This window comes from Myotis yumanensis, unplaced genomic scaffold, assembly GCF_028538775.1.
Source record: "Myotis yumanensis isolate MYYU_CA2020_CCGP unplaced genomic scaffold, mMyoYum1.0.hap1 SCAF_12, whole genome shotgun sequence".
Classification (NCBI taxonomy): domain Eukaryota; kingdom Metazoa; phylum Chordata; class Mammalia; order Chiroptera; family Vespertilionidae; genus Myotis; species Myotis yumanensis.
This window is the reverse complement of record NW_027223763.1, coordinates 16126739-16143430: the sequence shown is the minus strand read 5'-3', so window position 1 is coordinate 16143430 and position 16692 is coordinate 16126739. Positions and strand designations below refer to the sequence as shown.

General features: G+C 48.5%; 1 protein-coding gene across 1 annotated transcript; it reads right to left on the bottom strand.

Moving 5' to 3' along the window:
• Positions 1–13507: 13507 nt before the first annotated feature.
• On the bottom strand, positions 13508–14485 carry LOC139020417 (olfactory receptor 1J4-like). Its single transcript, XM_070430055.1, has one exon. The coding sequence runs from the start codon at positions 14483–14485 to the stop codon at positions 13508–13510; it is 978 nt and encodes a 325-aa protein (XP_070286156.1).
• Between the last annotated feature and the right edge of the window lie 2207 nt (positions 14486–16692).

Genomic DNA, 16692 nt, shown 5'->3' with positions numbered 1-16692 from the left:
AAGTGGAATTGTGGGGTCAAATGGTAGTTCCATATTTAATTTTTAAGGAAACTCCATACTGTTTTCCGTAACGGCTGCACCAATCTGCACTCTCACCAGCAGTGTATTAAGGTTTCCTATACTGCACATCCTCGCCAGCACTTTGTTGATATGTTGATGGTAGCCATTATGATAGATATAAGGTGATACCTCATTGTAGTTTGAATTTGAATCTCATCTCTCTGATGATCAGTGACTTTGAGCATTTTTTCATATGTCTCTTGGCTATCTGTTTGTCTTCTTTGGAAAAGTGTCTATGTAGGTCCTTTGCCCATTTTTAATTGGATTGTTTGTCTTCCTTTTGTTTAATTGTATGAGTTCCTTATATTTTTTTGGATATTAATCCTTTATCAGATGTATCATTGGCAAATATGTTCTCCCATACAGTAGGCTCCCTTTTCGTTATGTTTATGGTTTGTTTTGCTGTTTAGAAGCTTTTCATTTTGATGTAGTCCAATTTGTTTATTTTCTCTATTGTTTCTCTTGCCCTAGGAGATGTCTCTACAAACATAATGCTACAAGAGATGTCTGAGATTTTGCTGACTATGGTTTCTTCTAGGATTTTATGGTTTCATGACTTATATTTAAGTATTCTATCCATTTTAAGTTTACTCTTGTGTGTGGTGTAAGTAAGTGGTTCTTTTATATTTTTTATTTTGCATGTATCTATGCAATTTTAAGCAACATTTATGGAAAAGACTGTCTTTATTCCATTTATTAGACTGTCTTGCTTTCTTTTATTACTTCTTCCTTTCCAAGTTGGATGCCTTTTATTTTTTCTTCTTGTCTGATTGCTGTGGCTATTAAAATTCCAATACTATGTTGAATAAGAGTGGTGAAAGCGGACATCCCTGTCTTGTTCCTGTTCTTAGGGGAAATGGTTTTACTTTTTGCCCATGGAGTATAATTTTGGCTATAAGTTTGTCATATGTGGCCTTTATTATGTTGAGGTATGATCCCTCTATTCCCACTTAGCTGAGGTTTTTATTTTAATCTTTATTGTTGAAAATGTTACATATATTCCCCTTTTCCCCTAAGGACCCTTTCTAGCCTGCCCCCACCCCCTGCCTCAGCCCAGGCCTTCACCATGAGGAGTTTTTATTAAAAAACTAGAGGCCCGGTGCACAAAAATTTGTGCACGCGGGGGGGGGGGGGGGCGGTCCCTCAGACCAGCCTGTGCCCTCTCACAGTCTGGGACCCCTCAGGGGATGTCCACCTGCTGGCTTAGGCCTGCTCCCCAGAGGATCAGGCCTAAGCTGGCAGTCAGACATCCCTCTAGCAGCCCGGGAGCCCTCAGGGGATGTCCACTTGCCAGCAGGGAACAGGCCTAAGCTGCAGTCGGACGTCCTTAGCACTGCTGAGGAGGCGGGAGAGGCTCCCACCACCTCCGCTGTGCTGGCAGCCATCAGCCTGGCTTGTGGCTGAGCGGAGTTCCCGCTGTGGGAGCACACTGACCACCAGGGGGCATCTCCTGCATTGAGCATCTGCCCCCTGGTGGTCAGTGTGTATCATAGTGACCAGTCATTCCCAGTCTTTCTGCTGTTAGGGTCAATTTGCATATTACCATTTTATTATATAGGACTAGAGGCCCGGTGCACAAAAATTTGTGCACTCGGGGGTCCCTCAGCCCAGCCTGTGCCCTCTCGCAGTCTGGGACCCCTCGGGGGATGTCCAGCTGGTGGCTTAGGCCTGCTCCCCGGGGGATTGTGCCTAAGCTGGCAGTGATACATCCCTTGGGGGATGTCCACTTGCCAGCGGGCCTAAGCTGCAGTTGAACATCCACAGAGCTGCTGAGGAGGCAGGAGAGGCTCCCACCATCACCGCTATGATGCCGTCAGCCTGGCTTGTGGCTGAGCAGAGCTCCCCCTGTGGGAGTGCACTGACTGCCAGGGGGCAGCTCCTGCATTGAGCATCTGGCCCCTGGTGGTCAGTGTGTGTCATAGTGACCAGTCATTCCCAGTCGTTCTGCTGTTAGGGTCAATTTGCACATTACCGCCCTAACGGGTTTGGCTCAGTGGATAGAGCATCGGCCTGCAGACTGAAGGGTCCCAGGTTTGATTCTCGTCAAGGGCATGTACTCTGGTTGTGTACACATCCCCAGTAGGGGGTGTGCAGGAGGCAGCTGATCGAAGTTTCGCCCTCATCGATATTTCTAACTCTCTATCCCTCTCCCTTCCTCTCTGTAAAAAATCAATAAAATATATTTGGAAAAAAAATTGCATGTGCACATTACCCTTTTATTATATAGGATAGAAGCCTGGTGCACAGGTGGGAGCCAGCTGGTTTGCCCTGAAGGATGTCCCGGATCAGGGTGGGCAGGGGACCCCCAGCTCCCTACGATCACCCACGCCACCCCTGCTCACAATCGCTGGCACTGCCCATGCTCAGGCCTAACACCTCTGGCCAAGGCATTAGGCCTGGGCAAGGGACCCCCAGGACCCCACTATCGCCAACTCAGCCCCTGCTCCCTGCGATTGACGGCTCTGCCCTAATGCCTCTTACCCAGGCATTAGGCCTGGGCAGGGGACCCACAGCTCTCCAAGGGACCTCCTGCTCCACCCCTTCCCAGGCCTAACGTCTGTGGCCAAGGCATTAGGCCTGGGCAGGGGACCCCAAGCTCCCACCATCAGCGACTCTGCCCCTGCTTCCCATGATCGCTGGCACCGCCCCTGCCCGGGCCTAACGCCTCTGGCCGAGGTGTTAGGCCTGGGCAGCGGGGACCCCCACCTGCAGCCGCCCCTGCCCCGCTGCAGCCACCCCACCGATCCTGGGCTCCGCCCCTGCCCGGGCTTAATGCCTCTGGCCGAGGCGTTAGGCCCGGGCAGGGGACCCCTGCAGCTGCAGCCGCCCCCTGATCGTGGGCTCCGCCCCTGCCCAGCTCCCATCGCTGGCTCCACCCCTACTTCCCGCTATCACTGGCCAGTGCGGCAAAGGCGCAGGATTCTCTGATCATGGCTGGGGGGCAGGGCAAAGGCGGCCCTGGGGGCCGCCTTTGCCCTGCCCCCTGCTCTTAGCTACCCCCTGGGTTTCCGATCACTGTCAGTGCCAAGGGGCTTCTTCCGTGCTTTCCCTTTTGCCTCCCTGCATTGTGCCTACATATGCAAATTAACCTCCATCTTTGTTGGCAGTTAACCGCCATCTTGGCTGGTGATTAATTTGCATATCTTGCTAATTAGCCAATGAAAAGGGTAGCGGTTGTACGCTAATTACCATGTTTCTCTTTTATTAGTGTAGATTAGTGTAGATGGGTGTTGGATTTTGTCAAATGCTTTTTCTGCCTCTATTGATATGATTGTGTGATTTTTGTCTTTCAGTTTGTTTATGTGCTGACATTTACTGATTTGTGAATATTTTACCAGCCTTGCGTCCCTGGAATAAATCCCACTTAGTCATTGTGTATGATCTTTTTAATATATTGCTGGATCCAATTTGCTAGTGTTTGGTTGAAGATTTTAGCTTCTATGTTCACCATGAATAGTGCCCTGTAATTTTCATTTTTTGTTGTGTCTTTATCTGGTTTTGAAATTAGGGTAATGCTGGCCTCATGAAAAGTTATCTTTGATCAGTTAGCTAAGGTAGTGTGTACAAGGTTCTCTACTCTAAAGTTGCCATTTTTTTAGTTATTATTTTAACCTTATACTTAATAGGTATTATTTAGGTACATATTTTGATACTATGTAACCATGAAATTTTTGCTTATTAAAATTTCACCTACTATACTTAATATTCATTGTTTGATTTTCATATGAGAAAATTATTACAAAAGTGGTGGCCAAATAGTTATTCTTCCAATTCTACCATTTCTTATATATTTATTAGTTGTATTCTCCTATAAGAAGGAACTTGCCCATATTCCACCTCTTTTATTTCTATTTATTTATTTATTTATTTATTTATTTATTTCATTATGGACTTGTATATTCTTATTCTCTAAGTTATAATCCATTACTGTAGTTATTCATTTTGAAGGCTTAGGTGTGTTTATTGCCTGCAAGGATTCTAAATGATCTCAGAGAAGCCAACTGGAAATATATATATACTAGAGGCCCGGTGCACAAAAATTTGTGCACTCGGGGGGGGGAGAGGGGGTCCCTCAGCCCATCCTGTGCCCTCTCGCAGTCTGGGACCCCTCAGGAGATAATGACCTGCTGGCTTAGGCCTGCTCCCAGGTGGCAGAGGGCAGGCCCAATCCCTAGGTGCAGCCCCTGGTCGGGCTCAGAGCAGGGCCAATTGGGGAGTTGGGGTACTGGCCCCTGTCATGCACAGAGCAGGGCGGATCGGGAGGTTGCGATGCCACCCCTAGTCATGCTCAGGGTAGGGCCGATTGGGGGGTTGGGGCACTGCCCCCTGTCACACTCAAGGCAGGGTAGATAGGGAAGTTGCAGCACCACCCCCTCTCACACACAGAGCAGGGCCGATCAGGGGGTTGGGGCATTGCCCCCTGTCATACACAAAGCAGGGCCCATCAGGGGGGTTGGGGCTCTGTACCCTGTCACACACAGAGCAGGACTGATCAGGGGATTGAGGAGCTCCCCCCTGTCATGCACAGAGCAGGGCCAATCAGGAGGTTGAGGAGCTCCCCCTGTCATGCACAGAGCAGGGCCGATCAGGAGGTTGAGGAGCTCCCCCCTGTCACGCACAGAGCAGGGCCAATCAGGGGGTTGAGGAGCTCCCCCCTGTCACACACAGAGCAGGGCCGATCAGGGGGTTGGGGCGCCACCCCCTGTCACACACAGAGCAGGGTCGATCAGAGGGTTGGGGAGCTCCCCCCTGTCACACACAGAGCAGGGCCCATCGGGGGGTTGAGGAGCTCCCCCCTGTCACGCACAGAGCAGGGCCAATCAGGGGGTTGAGGAGCTCCCCCCTGTCACTCACATAGTAGGGCCATTGGGGGAGTTGGGGCACCGGCCCCTGTCACACACAGAGCAGGGTGGATCAGGGGGTTGGGATGCTGCCCCCTGTCATGCACAGAGCAGGGCCCATCTGGGAGGTTGGGGCTCCGTACCCTGTCAAACACAGAGCAGGGTCGATCAGGGGGTTTGGGGAGCTCCCCCCTGTCACACACAGAGCAGGGCCCATCGGGGGGTTGAGGAGCTCCCCCCTGTCACACACAGAGCAGGGCCGATCAGGGGGTTGGGGCGCCACCCCCTGTCACACACAGAGCTGCAGGGCGATCATGGGGTTGGGGAGCTCCCCACTATCAGGCACAGAGCAGGGCTGATCAGGAGGTTGGGGCGCCTTCCCCTGTCATGAACAGAGCAGGGCGGATAGGGAGGTTGTGGCCCCGCCCCCTGTCACACACCACACAGAGCTGCAGGGCGATCAGGAGGTTTGGACGCTGCCCCCTGTCACGCTGGTCCCGGTGCTGGGAGGCCTCGCGGCTCTGCTGATCCCGGTGCTGGGAGGCTTATTACCCTTTTACTATATAGAAAGAGGCCTGGTGCACGGGTGGGGGCTGGCTGGTTTGCCCTGAAGGGTGTCCTGGATCAGGGTGGGGGTCCCCACTGGGGTGTCTGGCCAGTCTGGCTGAGGGGCTGAGGGCCGTTTTCAGACTGGAGGGTGACTGAAGCTCCCAACCACTCCTTTTTTTCTTTTTCTTTTTTTTATTCTGGGCCAGCTTTAGTTCTGATGCCTCGGCTGCTGAAAGCAGGTTTCTGGCCTTTGTTTACCTTCTGTATTTGATACAATGTTGCGGTCCGGCTGGCTGAAGCCTGGCTGACTAAAGCAGGTTTCTGGTGTTTTGTTTAGCTTCTATATTTGCAACATAGTTGCTTAGAGTTGCAGCTGAGAGGCCGGCAAGTCAGGCGGGGAACATTGGAGTCCTCCGTCACTGAAGCAAGCAAGCCTCCTGTTAGCTTTAAGCTGCCTGGCTGCCTGGCCGCCATCTTGGCTGGCAGTTAATTTGCATATCTCCCTGATTAGCCAATGGGAAGGGTAGCGGCTGTACAGCTAATTACCATGTTTCTCTTTTATTAGATAGGATAAGAAACACACGGAATAAAAACTAGAAACTACGAAACTGAAAGAAAGTTTACTCACAGGAGGTGGGTCTGGAGTGGGACAGAAAGAATGGGGAATAGGAACAGTGTGGATATTGACATATAAGCTATAAGTTGCAATCTGTTTATATATTTTAAAACCCATAAGTTTGAATTGATATCTCTAATTCTAGTTTGACACCATAGAGTTCTTTGCAGCATCTCCTTTTCCGTGTACAGAGCTCCTTTCCCTCAGAGTGAGAGGGACTCCTTTTTCCTCAATGTTTACTTATTTGCTGAATCTTTGGATACATGGCGAGATGTTTCAGAATCTTGAACTCACACCACTGTCAATGACACTAAATACAGCTTAAAACTTTATTTCAAGTGTTGTTGTTTTTCACTTGTGAGAGTATATAGACAAAATTTGGGGTTTAAAAAATAATTTAGTTACTTACTTTATTTTCCCCTTTAGTCTAATTATGGTATTCATTTGAAATATAGTTACATCCATTTGTTTTGTTTTATTCTTTGTTTCTGTTTTATTTTATTCTTTTTTGTTCTGTTAATCCTCACCTAAAAATATTTTTCCATTGATTTTTTGAGAGAGTGGAAGGGAGAGAGAGACAGAGAGAAACTTCAATATGAGAGTGACTCATCAATTGGTTGCCTCCTGCATGTGCCCCAACCAGGGCTGGGGATCAAACCTGCAACTGAACTATGTGCCCTTGACTGGAATTGAACCTGGGATCCTTCAGTCTGAAGGTTGACACGCTCTTCACTAAGCCAAACTGGCTAGGCCTGTTTTGTTTTCTATTTTGCTTTATTCACCACCTCTTTTGTTTATTTTTCAATGGCAAAAAATAACATAGTCAAAAGTTTACAAATAACTGTCCTCATCTTCCCATCTCTTCTGTCTCACTTCCTATAGGTGAACAATCTCATTAAATTATGTTTTATTGAATTTATTTGGGTGACACTGGTTAATAAAACCAAATAGGTTTCAAGTGTACAATTCAGTAAAACATCATCTGTATACTGCATGGTGAGTTCACCACCCGAAATCATGTCTCATTTCATCCCCATTTTTCCCCCTGTGTTCACTTCCACCTTCTGCTAACCTTTTCCCTCTGTCTATCACATATTGTCATCTGTTTGTGTCTATCTGTCATATATATATGTATATATATTTGTAAATATATATGTATTTGCTTTATCCCCTCACCTGTTCATCCAGCTCCAGTAACCACCTCCCCTCTGATAGCTGTCATTCTATTCTGTGTATCTATGCTTCTGTTTCTATTTTTTGAAAAATATTATTTGTCCATTAAGATTCTACATATAAGTGCTATCACATTTTATTTGCCTTTCTGTGACTGGCTTATTTCACTTAGCATAATAATTTTCAAACCCATTCATGCTGTTGCAAAAGATAAGATTTTCTTCCTTTATACAGCCAAGTAGTATTCCATTGTATGAATGCACCACCATTGTTTTATTCACTTATCTATTGGCTAGAGGCCCAGTGCACGAATTCGTGCACAGGTGGGGTCTGGCCAACTCGGCCCCAATCAGGGCAGACCAAGGGTGGGCCTGTTGGTAGGAGGAGATAGCAGGAGGTTGGCCAGCTGGCCCGCCCTCATCAGAGCTCAATCAGGGCTAGGCCAGCTAGGGTAGGGGCAGTGGGCAATTGGCCAGTGGGCTCCACCCCTGATCGAGTTGGGGGGGGGCTATTGGGGGTGGGGTCAGCCAGGGGGAGGGGCTTCAGGAGGTTGGCCAGCTAACTCCACCCCCTCTTGGGATGGAGGGTCAATCATGGGCGGGGCCAGACAGGGGGAGGGGCTGCAGGCCAATCAGGGTGGTGAGGGCCCATCAGGGGTGAGACTGTCCAGGGGGAGGGGCTGCAAGAGGTTGGGGGATGATTGGGGGTGGGGCTGGCCATGGGGAGGGGCTGTGGAGCGTGGGCCAGCTGGCCCCACCCCCTAATGGTGTGGGGGGGTGCCAACTGGGGTCCAGCAGCCTGGAGGAGGGGCCATAGGTGGTCAGCCAGCTGACCCTGCCCCTGATGGGGGGCGCTGACCTGGGGTGCGCACAAGTCGGGGGAGGGGCTGTGGGTCCATCAGGGTGGGGGGGGCATATCAGGGACAGAACTGGATGGGGGGAGGGGCTGCAGGAGGTTGGCTGGCCGGCCTCACCCCCTATTGGGGTGAGAGGTGATCAGGGGAAGGGCTGGCCAGGGGGAGGAGCTGCAGGCCAATCCGTGGTGGGGTCCCATTAGGGGGAGGGGCCAGCTATAGGGGAGGGGCTGCAGGAGGTTAGCTGGCCAGACACGTTCCCTATTGGGGTTGGGGGTCAATCAAGGGTGGGGCTGGCCTGGGGAAGAGGCTGCAGGCCTATTGTGGAGAGGTGGGCCAATCAGGGGTGGGCTGGCCAGGGGGAGGATCCACAGGAGGTTGGCCAGCTGGCCCCACCTTTTGATCAGGCCAGTTTGCTGGCCACAGTGGGCATCATAGCGACCAGTCATTGGTCTTTCTAGTCCTTATGGATGCTGACATTTTATATATATAGACTAGAAGCCCATTGCATGAAGATTCGCGCAATAGGCCTTCCTTCCCCTGGCTGCTGGCACCGGTTTTCCTCTGGCACCGGGACCCAGGCCTTTGGTCTGGCCGCAGCAGAGAAACTAAGCCTCTTCAGTCTTCAGTCTTCAGTCTTCACTCCGGCCAGAGCCTTCAGTCTTCGCTCCACACCTGCGTATGCAAATTAACTGCTATATTTGTTGGGTTAATTTGCATAGTTGCTCTGATTGGCTGGTGGGTGTAGTGGAGTGATACCAATTTGCATGTTTCTCTTTTATTAGTGTAGATGGGCATCTGGGCTGTTTCCAGATCTGTTTTATTCTTCCTGTGTTTCTTTTTGTTCAAATAGGCAGACATATGTGTGTTTTATCTTCCCTTTATTTTCACTTAAAATTAGAATCATGTAAATGCTCTTTTACACATTGCTATTTTTACATTTATCCTGATATTTCTTCATACTGATTCATAGATATCTTTGTGCTAATTTTTTCACAATTGCCAAACACTTGATTACACTGATGTTCTATAGAGGTTTTTTTAGGTGTCCTAGAATGAGATCTAGGTGATGAATGTTCTAAATGCCACTGCAAGAGCTAAAATAATAAATTTCATATTTTCTATTTAAATTACAATTAAATATTAAAGAGAAAGTAAAAATAATCTCTACATACAATACATAAAATGATTATCTAATCTAATAAACGAGAAACATGCAAATTTACCGCACCTCTGCTACACCCAAAGCCACACCCATGAGCCAATCAGAGCGACTATATGCAAATTAACCCAACCAAGATGGCGGCCAGCAGCCATGGAGATGGAGCAAGCAGGAGGCTTGGTTGCCCTGGTGATGGAGGAAGCCAAGCTTCCTGCCTGTCCTGGCCAGCTGTGGCCTCTGCTCAAGGCAACAAAGTTTAAATTATAGAAGATAAATAAATCCCAGATACCTGCTTCCAGCCAGCCTCCACTGGGAGCTTGGGTGGCTGGGGGCTGTGGCCAGCCTGAAAACAGCTCTCAGCCCCTCACCCAGGCTGGGCAGGTACCCCAGCGGGGACCCCCACCCTGAAGGGGCTGTGGCCAGCCTGCAAACAGCCATCAGCCCCTCACCCAGGCTGGCCAGGCACTCCAGTGGAGACCCCCACCCTGAAGAGTGGTGTGACCAGTCTGAAAACGGCCCTCAGCCCCTCACCCAGGCTGGCCAGGCACCCCAGCGGGACCTCCACACTGATCCAGTACACCCTTCAGTGCAAACCTACTGGCCCCCTCCCATGCACCAGGCCTCTGTCCTATATAATAAAAGGGTAATATGCAAATTTACCCTAACAGCAGAACGACTGGGAATGACTGGTCACAATGACACACACTGACCACCAGGGGCCAGACACTCAATGCAGGAGCTGCCCCCTGGTGGTCAGTGCACTCCCACAGGGGGAGCTCTGCTCAGCCACAAGCCAGGCTGACTGCTGCCAGTACAGCGGTGGTGGTGGGAGCCTCTCCTGCCTCCTCAGCAGCGCTGAGGATGTCTGACTGCAGCTTAGGCCTGCTCCCCGCTGGCAAGTGGACATCCCCTGAGGGCTCCTGGTTTGCCAGAGGGATGTCTGACTGCCAGCTTAGGCCTGATCCCCTGGAGAGTGGGCCTAAGCCAGCAGGTGGTCATCCCCCAAGGGGTCCAAGACTGTGAGAGGGCACAGGCTGGGCTGAGGGACGCCCCCCCCCCCCCCGAGTGCACAAATTTTTGTGCACCGGGCCTCTAGTCTATATTATAAAAGCCCATGGCCGTAACTTGGTAACACCGGGCCGACCAAATGACCAGTCCCAGAAGGTGCATGGAGCACCTCTCTGGCCCACCCCCCGCCCCACCCTAGAGTGCCAGCAGCATTGGCGAAGCGTTGCAGGGCACCGGCAGCATCCAGGGAGTGTGCGAGGCATCGCGGGGCAGCAGACATGGCTCTGATGACAGGCTAGGCCTAGAGGACCCTACACATGCACGATTTAATCATGCACTGGGCCTCTAGTAAAATAATAAGAATATATGAACAAGAAATAAATAGAGGGGGAATTATATAACAAAAATTTATTTAATTAATCAAAAAGGAGGAAGACAAGAGAGAATAAATGTGAAACAGATGTATCAAATAAAAAACATAGTAATATGGGACATAGCCAGTTTGGCTCAGAAGATAGAGTGTCAGCCTGTGGACTGAAGGGTCCTGGGTTCATTCCAGTCAAGGGCACAGGCTCGAGTTGTGGGCTCGATCCACAGTAGGGGGCATGTAGGAGGCAGCCAATCAATGATTCTCTCGCATCATTGATGTTTCTCTTTCTGTCTCTCTCTCCTTTCCTCTCTGAAATCAATAAAATATATTTTTAAAAATAAAGAGCTTTAAGAAAACAATAAAAAAACATAGTAATATTGAAAATATAAATACAAAAAGAAAAAATATAATGCAAATATATTATAACTAGAGGCCTGGTGCACAAAAATTTGTGCACTTGGGGGGGGGGTGTCCCTTAGCCCTGCCTATGCCCTCTCGCAGTCTGGGACCCCTCGGGGGATGACCACCTGCTGGCTTAGGCATGCTCCCCGGGGGATTGGGCCTAAGCTGGCAGTCAGACAACCCTCTGGCAGCCCGGGAGCCCTTGGGGGATGTCCACTTGCGAGCGGGGAGCAGGCCTAGCTGCAGTCGGACATCCTTAGTGCTGCTGAGGAGGTGGGAGAGGCTCCCACCACCACCACTGTACTTGCAGCCGTCAACCTGGCTTGTGGCTGAGCAGAGCTCCCCCTGTGGGAGTGCACTGACCACCAGGGGGCAGCTCCTGCATTGAGCGTCTGCCCCCTGGTGGTCAGTGTGTGTCATAGTGACCAGTCATTCCCAGTTGTTCTACTGTTAGGGTCAATTTGCACATTACCCTTTTATTATATAGGATAGAGGCCTGGTGCACGGATGGGGGCCAGCTGGTTTGCCCTGAAGGGTGTCCCGGATTAGGTTGGGGGTCCCGCTTGGGTGCCTGGCCAGCCTGGGTGAGGGGCTGATGGCTGTTTTCAGGCTGGCCAAGCCCTCCCCATGCCCTCCCCCCCCCCCCACCCCCGGCGACAGAAGCTCCCAGCCTCTCCTTTCTTTCTTTTTTTTTTATTCTGGGATTTATTTACCTTCTATAATTCAAACTTTGTAGCCTGGAGTGGAGCTCAGAGCCACCCGAAGGGAAGCTTGGCTTTCTTCTTCGCCAGGGGCAACCCAAGGCTCCAGCTCCGTGGCCACGGCCGGCTAAAAGCAGTTATCTGGGGTTTATTTACCTTCTATAATTGAAACTTTGTTGCTTTGAGTGGAGCTCAGAGCCAGCAGCAGCAGGCGGGAAGCTTCGCTTCCTCCATCATTGGGGCAACCAAGCCTCCTGCTTGCTCCAGCTCCGTGGCTGCTGGCCGCCATCTTGTTTGGGTTAATTTGCATATAGTTGCTCTGATTGGCTGGTGGGTGTGGCTTAAAGCGTAGCGAAGGTAAGGTCAATTTGCATGTTTGTCTTTTATTAGTGTAGACTAGAGGCCCAGTGCACGAAATTAGTGCACGGGTTGGGTCCCTAGTAGCTGCAGGCGGCCAGCCAAGGCCTCCCTTTCCTGGCTGCTGGCTGCCGACCAGGGCCTTCCTTCGTTCCTTGAAGACCCCTGCTCGTCAGTGCACATCATAGCGAGTGATCAAACTTTTGGTCGGTCAAACTCCCAAAGGGACACTTTGCATATTAGGCTTTTATATATATAGACTAGAGGCCCGTTGCAAGAAATTCATGCACTTGGGGGGTTCTTCAGCCCGGCCTGCACCCTCTCACTGTCTGGGAGCCCTCTGAGGATGTTGAACTGATATGGGGAGCAGGCCTAAGTGCTCGCCAGCCGTGAGCCCGGCTTCTGGCTGATCTGCCCTACCCCTGTGGGAGCGAACTGACACCAGAGGGCAGCTCCTGCATTGAGAGTCTGCCCCCTGGAGGTAAGTGTTCATCATAGCGACCAGTCATTCTGCCATTTGGTCAATTTGCATATTAGCCTTTTATAATATAGGATTACATTAGATGTTAATAGATACAATTCTCCAGAAATATAATAATTGCTATTCTACATAAAAAGACCAAAATCTAACATTACACTGTTAACAATGGACATCTCACAGATATAAGGACAAAGAAAAGTTTAAAGTGATAGAAGAGAAAAACCATGCAAACACTAACTGCGAGAAGGCTGCATCATTACCATCTACACTACCCTAGTACTTATATCTCTATCTGCATCTGTACATATAGATAGAAAGTATCAGAAGTAGATGAGGTCATAAGGTAGGACCCAGTACTAGAAATATCTTCTAATTATAAATGCAATTGTGTGCTATTAAGTGCATTTTTTTAAAGTCTCTCTCTTTTTACAAAGCTTTGTTTTTTGGTAGTACCTGGAAATTTCTAAATTGTAATTTTTCTTACTATGAATGATTACAATCTACCAAAATGATGACATTGAATGTGAGTTGGAAAGAAATGTGCATAATCAGCTTGAATTGAAGAAAATCCAACATTAAAAAATCAGGGGGAAAAAATAAATGGAAAGTTCACCAGAACCGGACTATGATGCTAAATCAGGGCATCCTCATTAACACAGTGTACACAATACATAAACAAAATCTGACATATCTCAAAGGAAAAAAACAAAAATCCACAATTATAATTGTGCAAAATGTTTTGCATAAGATTTTGTATACATCTTGTAAGAGATAATGAACAATCAAAAAATGTCAATTATTAATAAAGAATTATTAACAATCCAAGTAGCAAATATGACCTAGTTGACATATTAACAACACATGTACATGATGACAAAACACATATTCTATGAAAGTTATATGGAAGTTGGACCATACAATAATTTTAGGAGCTCTACCTCACTGTGCTCCTGACTACAACAGGAGGATTTACTGATTGCTGCTTAAAGAACTTAACCCTATTGACACACATCTCTAAGGCCTGTTTGATATCTCTGTTCCTCAGGCTGTAGATGAAGGGGTTCAGCATGGGGGTAACTATTGTATACATGACCGAAGCAATTATATCTTTAGAATCCCATGATGAGGAGGAAAAGTAAACACTCGCAAGTGTCCCGTAGTATAAAGACACCACAGAGAGATGGGAGCCACAGGTAGAAAAGGCTTTATAGAGACTCTTAGTGGAGGGCACCCTCAGGATGATGGTCCCTATACGGATATAGGAGCACGAAATAACACCAAAACACAAAAAGAAAATCATTCCTCCCTCAGTGAATATGACCAGCTCATTGAGGGAGGTATCCGAACAGCTCAGCTTCAGGAGTGCAGCAAGGTCACAGAAGAAGTGGGTGATGGCATTGTCAGCACAGAAAGACAGTCGGACCAAGAGGAGGGTATGAATAAGAGCATGGACACAGGCAACTATCCAGGAGCCAGCCACCAGCAGCACACACAGCCCCTCCCTCATGATGGTGGTGTAGTGTAGAGGGTGACAGATGGCCACGTACCTGTCATATGCCATCACAGCCAGAAGAAAATTATCAAGACCAGCAAAATGAATGAAAAAATACAACTGAGAAATGCATCCCACATGGGAGATGGATTGTTGCCGAGTCTGCATGTTCATGAGCATCTTAGGGACAGTGACAGAGGAAAGAGAAATGTCAGAGAAGGCCAAGTGGCTGAGGAAGAAGTACATGGGCGTGTGCAGGCGAGAGTCCAGCCTGATGAGCAGGATGATGAGCAGGTTGCCCAGCACCGTGGTCAGGTACATGCCCAGGAACAGGGTGAAGAACACGCCCTGCTGCCCTGGCGGGATGAGGAGTCCCAGGAGGAGGAACTGGGACACGCTGCTCTGGTTCTCAGGCCTCATGCTGCTCTTCTCTCTCCTGGGGATGAAAGGACAGTGAAGAAGGCCAGAGACTTTGAAAGTGTGTTTATGGTCACCACTGTAGGTTTTCCTACTTTCTCCTGGAGAAAAATAACATCTCCTTGCATTCATATAATCTGCTAGAGCTTTCATTGCAAGCAACACACCTTCAATGCCCAATATGGCTTCTTTCAAATGAAAACAGAACAAATTCATCCTTATTATTTAATCGCCCAGGTTCCTGGCACTGTGATACTAATTAGAGATGCAAGAATAAATGGGACACACAGGACTTCTTTCCTCTGCCCCCTGATCCTCTGGGCACACCTGACAGAGGACTGAGTAAAGGTAAGGCTCTGCGGCCAGATTCCTTGTGCTGGGAGTCTGGTGACATCGCTCTCTTGATGGCTGACTTAAGGAGCTGATTCTATTGTGGCCACATGTTATGCCACAGTATGTGAAGATACCAATATCACACATTCCTAGAGTCAATAAGAGCGTTCTAATTCAAGACACATGAATATCTAAGAACAGTGCCTGCGTAAAATGAACACACAAAATTTTAGTCATTATTTTTATGATGTGCTAACTACCCCCAAAAAGCCAAGATCAAATGTAGGAATTTAATCAAACAGCATCTTGAAAGGATCAGCGCAAAGGGCCAAGGAGGTGACCTAGCTCCTTGTGCTACCTTATCTGAGCTCTCACCCTCTCAAGAGGCATTGCAGAGCTCATATCCTGTCATTGGGTAAAATCTTCTGGTGAAACAAGTCTAAATGCACATCCATCTTTTTGCCAAGAAGTAAACTTACCTCAGTGCATCTATCTCCATCTGTATCTGTTGCTTCATGCTGGCTCAGAAATGAGGATCCATTGGCAGGAAACACCTGAGATCTGAGATCTGGCATCTGAGAACTAGGGACCCTGAAGGATGGGACGTGCCTATTAGGATTCAGAGTTACCTGACGAACCATCACTACTTCTAGTACCGATCTTCACATTCTGTATAATAAAGGGCTAATATGCAAATAGACCAAATGGTGGAACAACCAAACAACCAGTCGCTATCATGTGTGCTGACCACCAGGTGGCAGAGCACAGAACATGGTGGGCATCGGCCATGGTGGGATGGTGGAGTAGGTGAGTGGGGATGCTAGTCCAAGGCTCGGCGCCAGTTGCTGTAATTGGGGCAAGCCTCTGGTGGTTATTGAAAATTCTTTGCTCTCATCTGCTGCCGGCACTGCTGCTGCTCGCTCCTGAAACTGGCACTGGCTCAAATCGCTTCGTGCTGTCAGTGGTGGTGGCAGAAGGGCTGCTGACAGACAGGGGACCTGGGGGCGCTCAGTAGGATGGATCTGGCAGGGGCTCCAAGGATGGGCCAAGACCCACCCCTGTGCCCACCGCAACCTTACGGCCTCCAGTTCCTTTCAAAGTGCACAAATTCATGCACTGGGCCCCTAGTTTATAATAATTGACATTTAGTAAACACTCTGTCAAACCAATACATTTTTGCATTCATTGACACATTAAATTTCAATTGTCCTAGGAGGTAGGTGTTGTAAAACTTCATTATATACATATTCAGAAGTTGTGAGAACCCACATGATCACACAGTTAGTAACTGCTGTAGTCTCAATTGTCTCATGTTTCTTAAGTTTATTAGAGTCTCTGCTCCTATAACCCTGCTGTTTCTCTCTCTTTTTAATTAGACAAAAGAGTCAGGACCTTAAGAAATATAGTCTCAGCATTAGAGGGAGTCCTTCTGCTCAGACAGGGTCACCACTCATAGTCCTAAAGACCAGTATTTTGCAAATGGCTTTCATGTACCTCCAATTTCACTCAATCTACCATTGTTTATTCTGTATCTGGGAAGTAGGGTGATGGTGATTTTTGTTCCTTCATTTACTAACAGTAGAGAGATGGCTTACACAATTTCACATAGAAATTACCCAGCGGAACCTGATCTCAAAGGTAGATTTTCTCGTCATCTTTTCACTGGGAAGAGATTTCACTCATTTCTCCCTGTGGAAGGTAGAAAGGTTAAGCTAAAGTTGAATGTCAAAATACCCATAAGCTTGGGAGAGGAACTTGGCATTGATCTTGTTGTGTGTGTGTGTGTGTAATGCTAGTTACTTAAGGTTAAGTAATGCCAGTAAGTAACTAGGATCTCAAACATCTCCTGGAAGAGACCCATTTTGAGGGATGGGAAC

Bases quoted from the DNA above. Each gene is read 5' to 3' on its own strand.
- LOC139020417 (XM_070430055.1), bottom strand. From the start codon at position 14,485: ATGAGGCCTGAGAACCAGAGCAGCGTGTCCCAGTTCCTCCTCCTGGGA.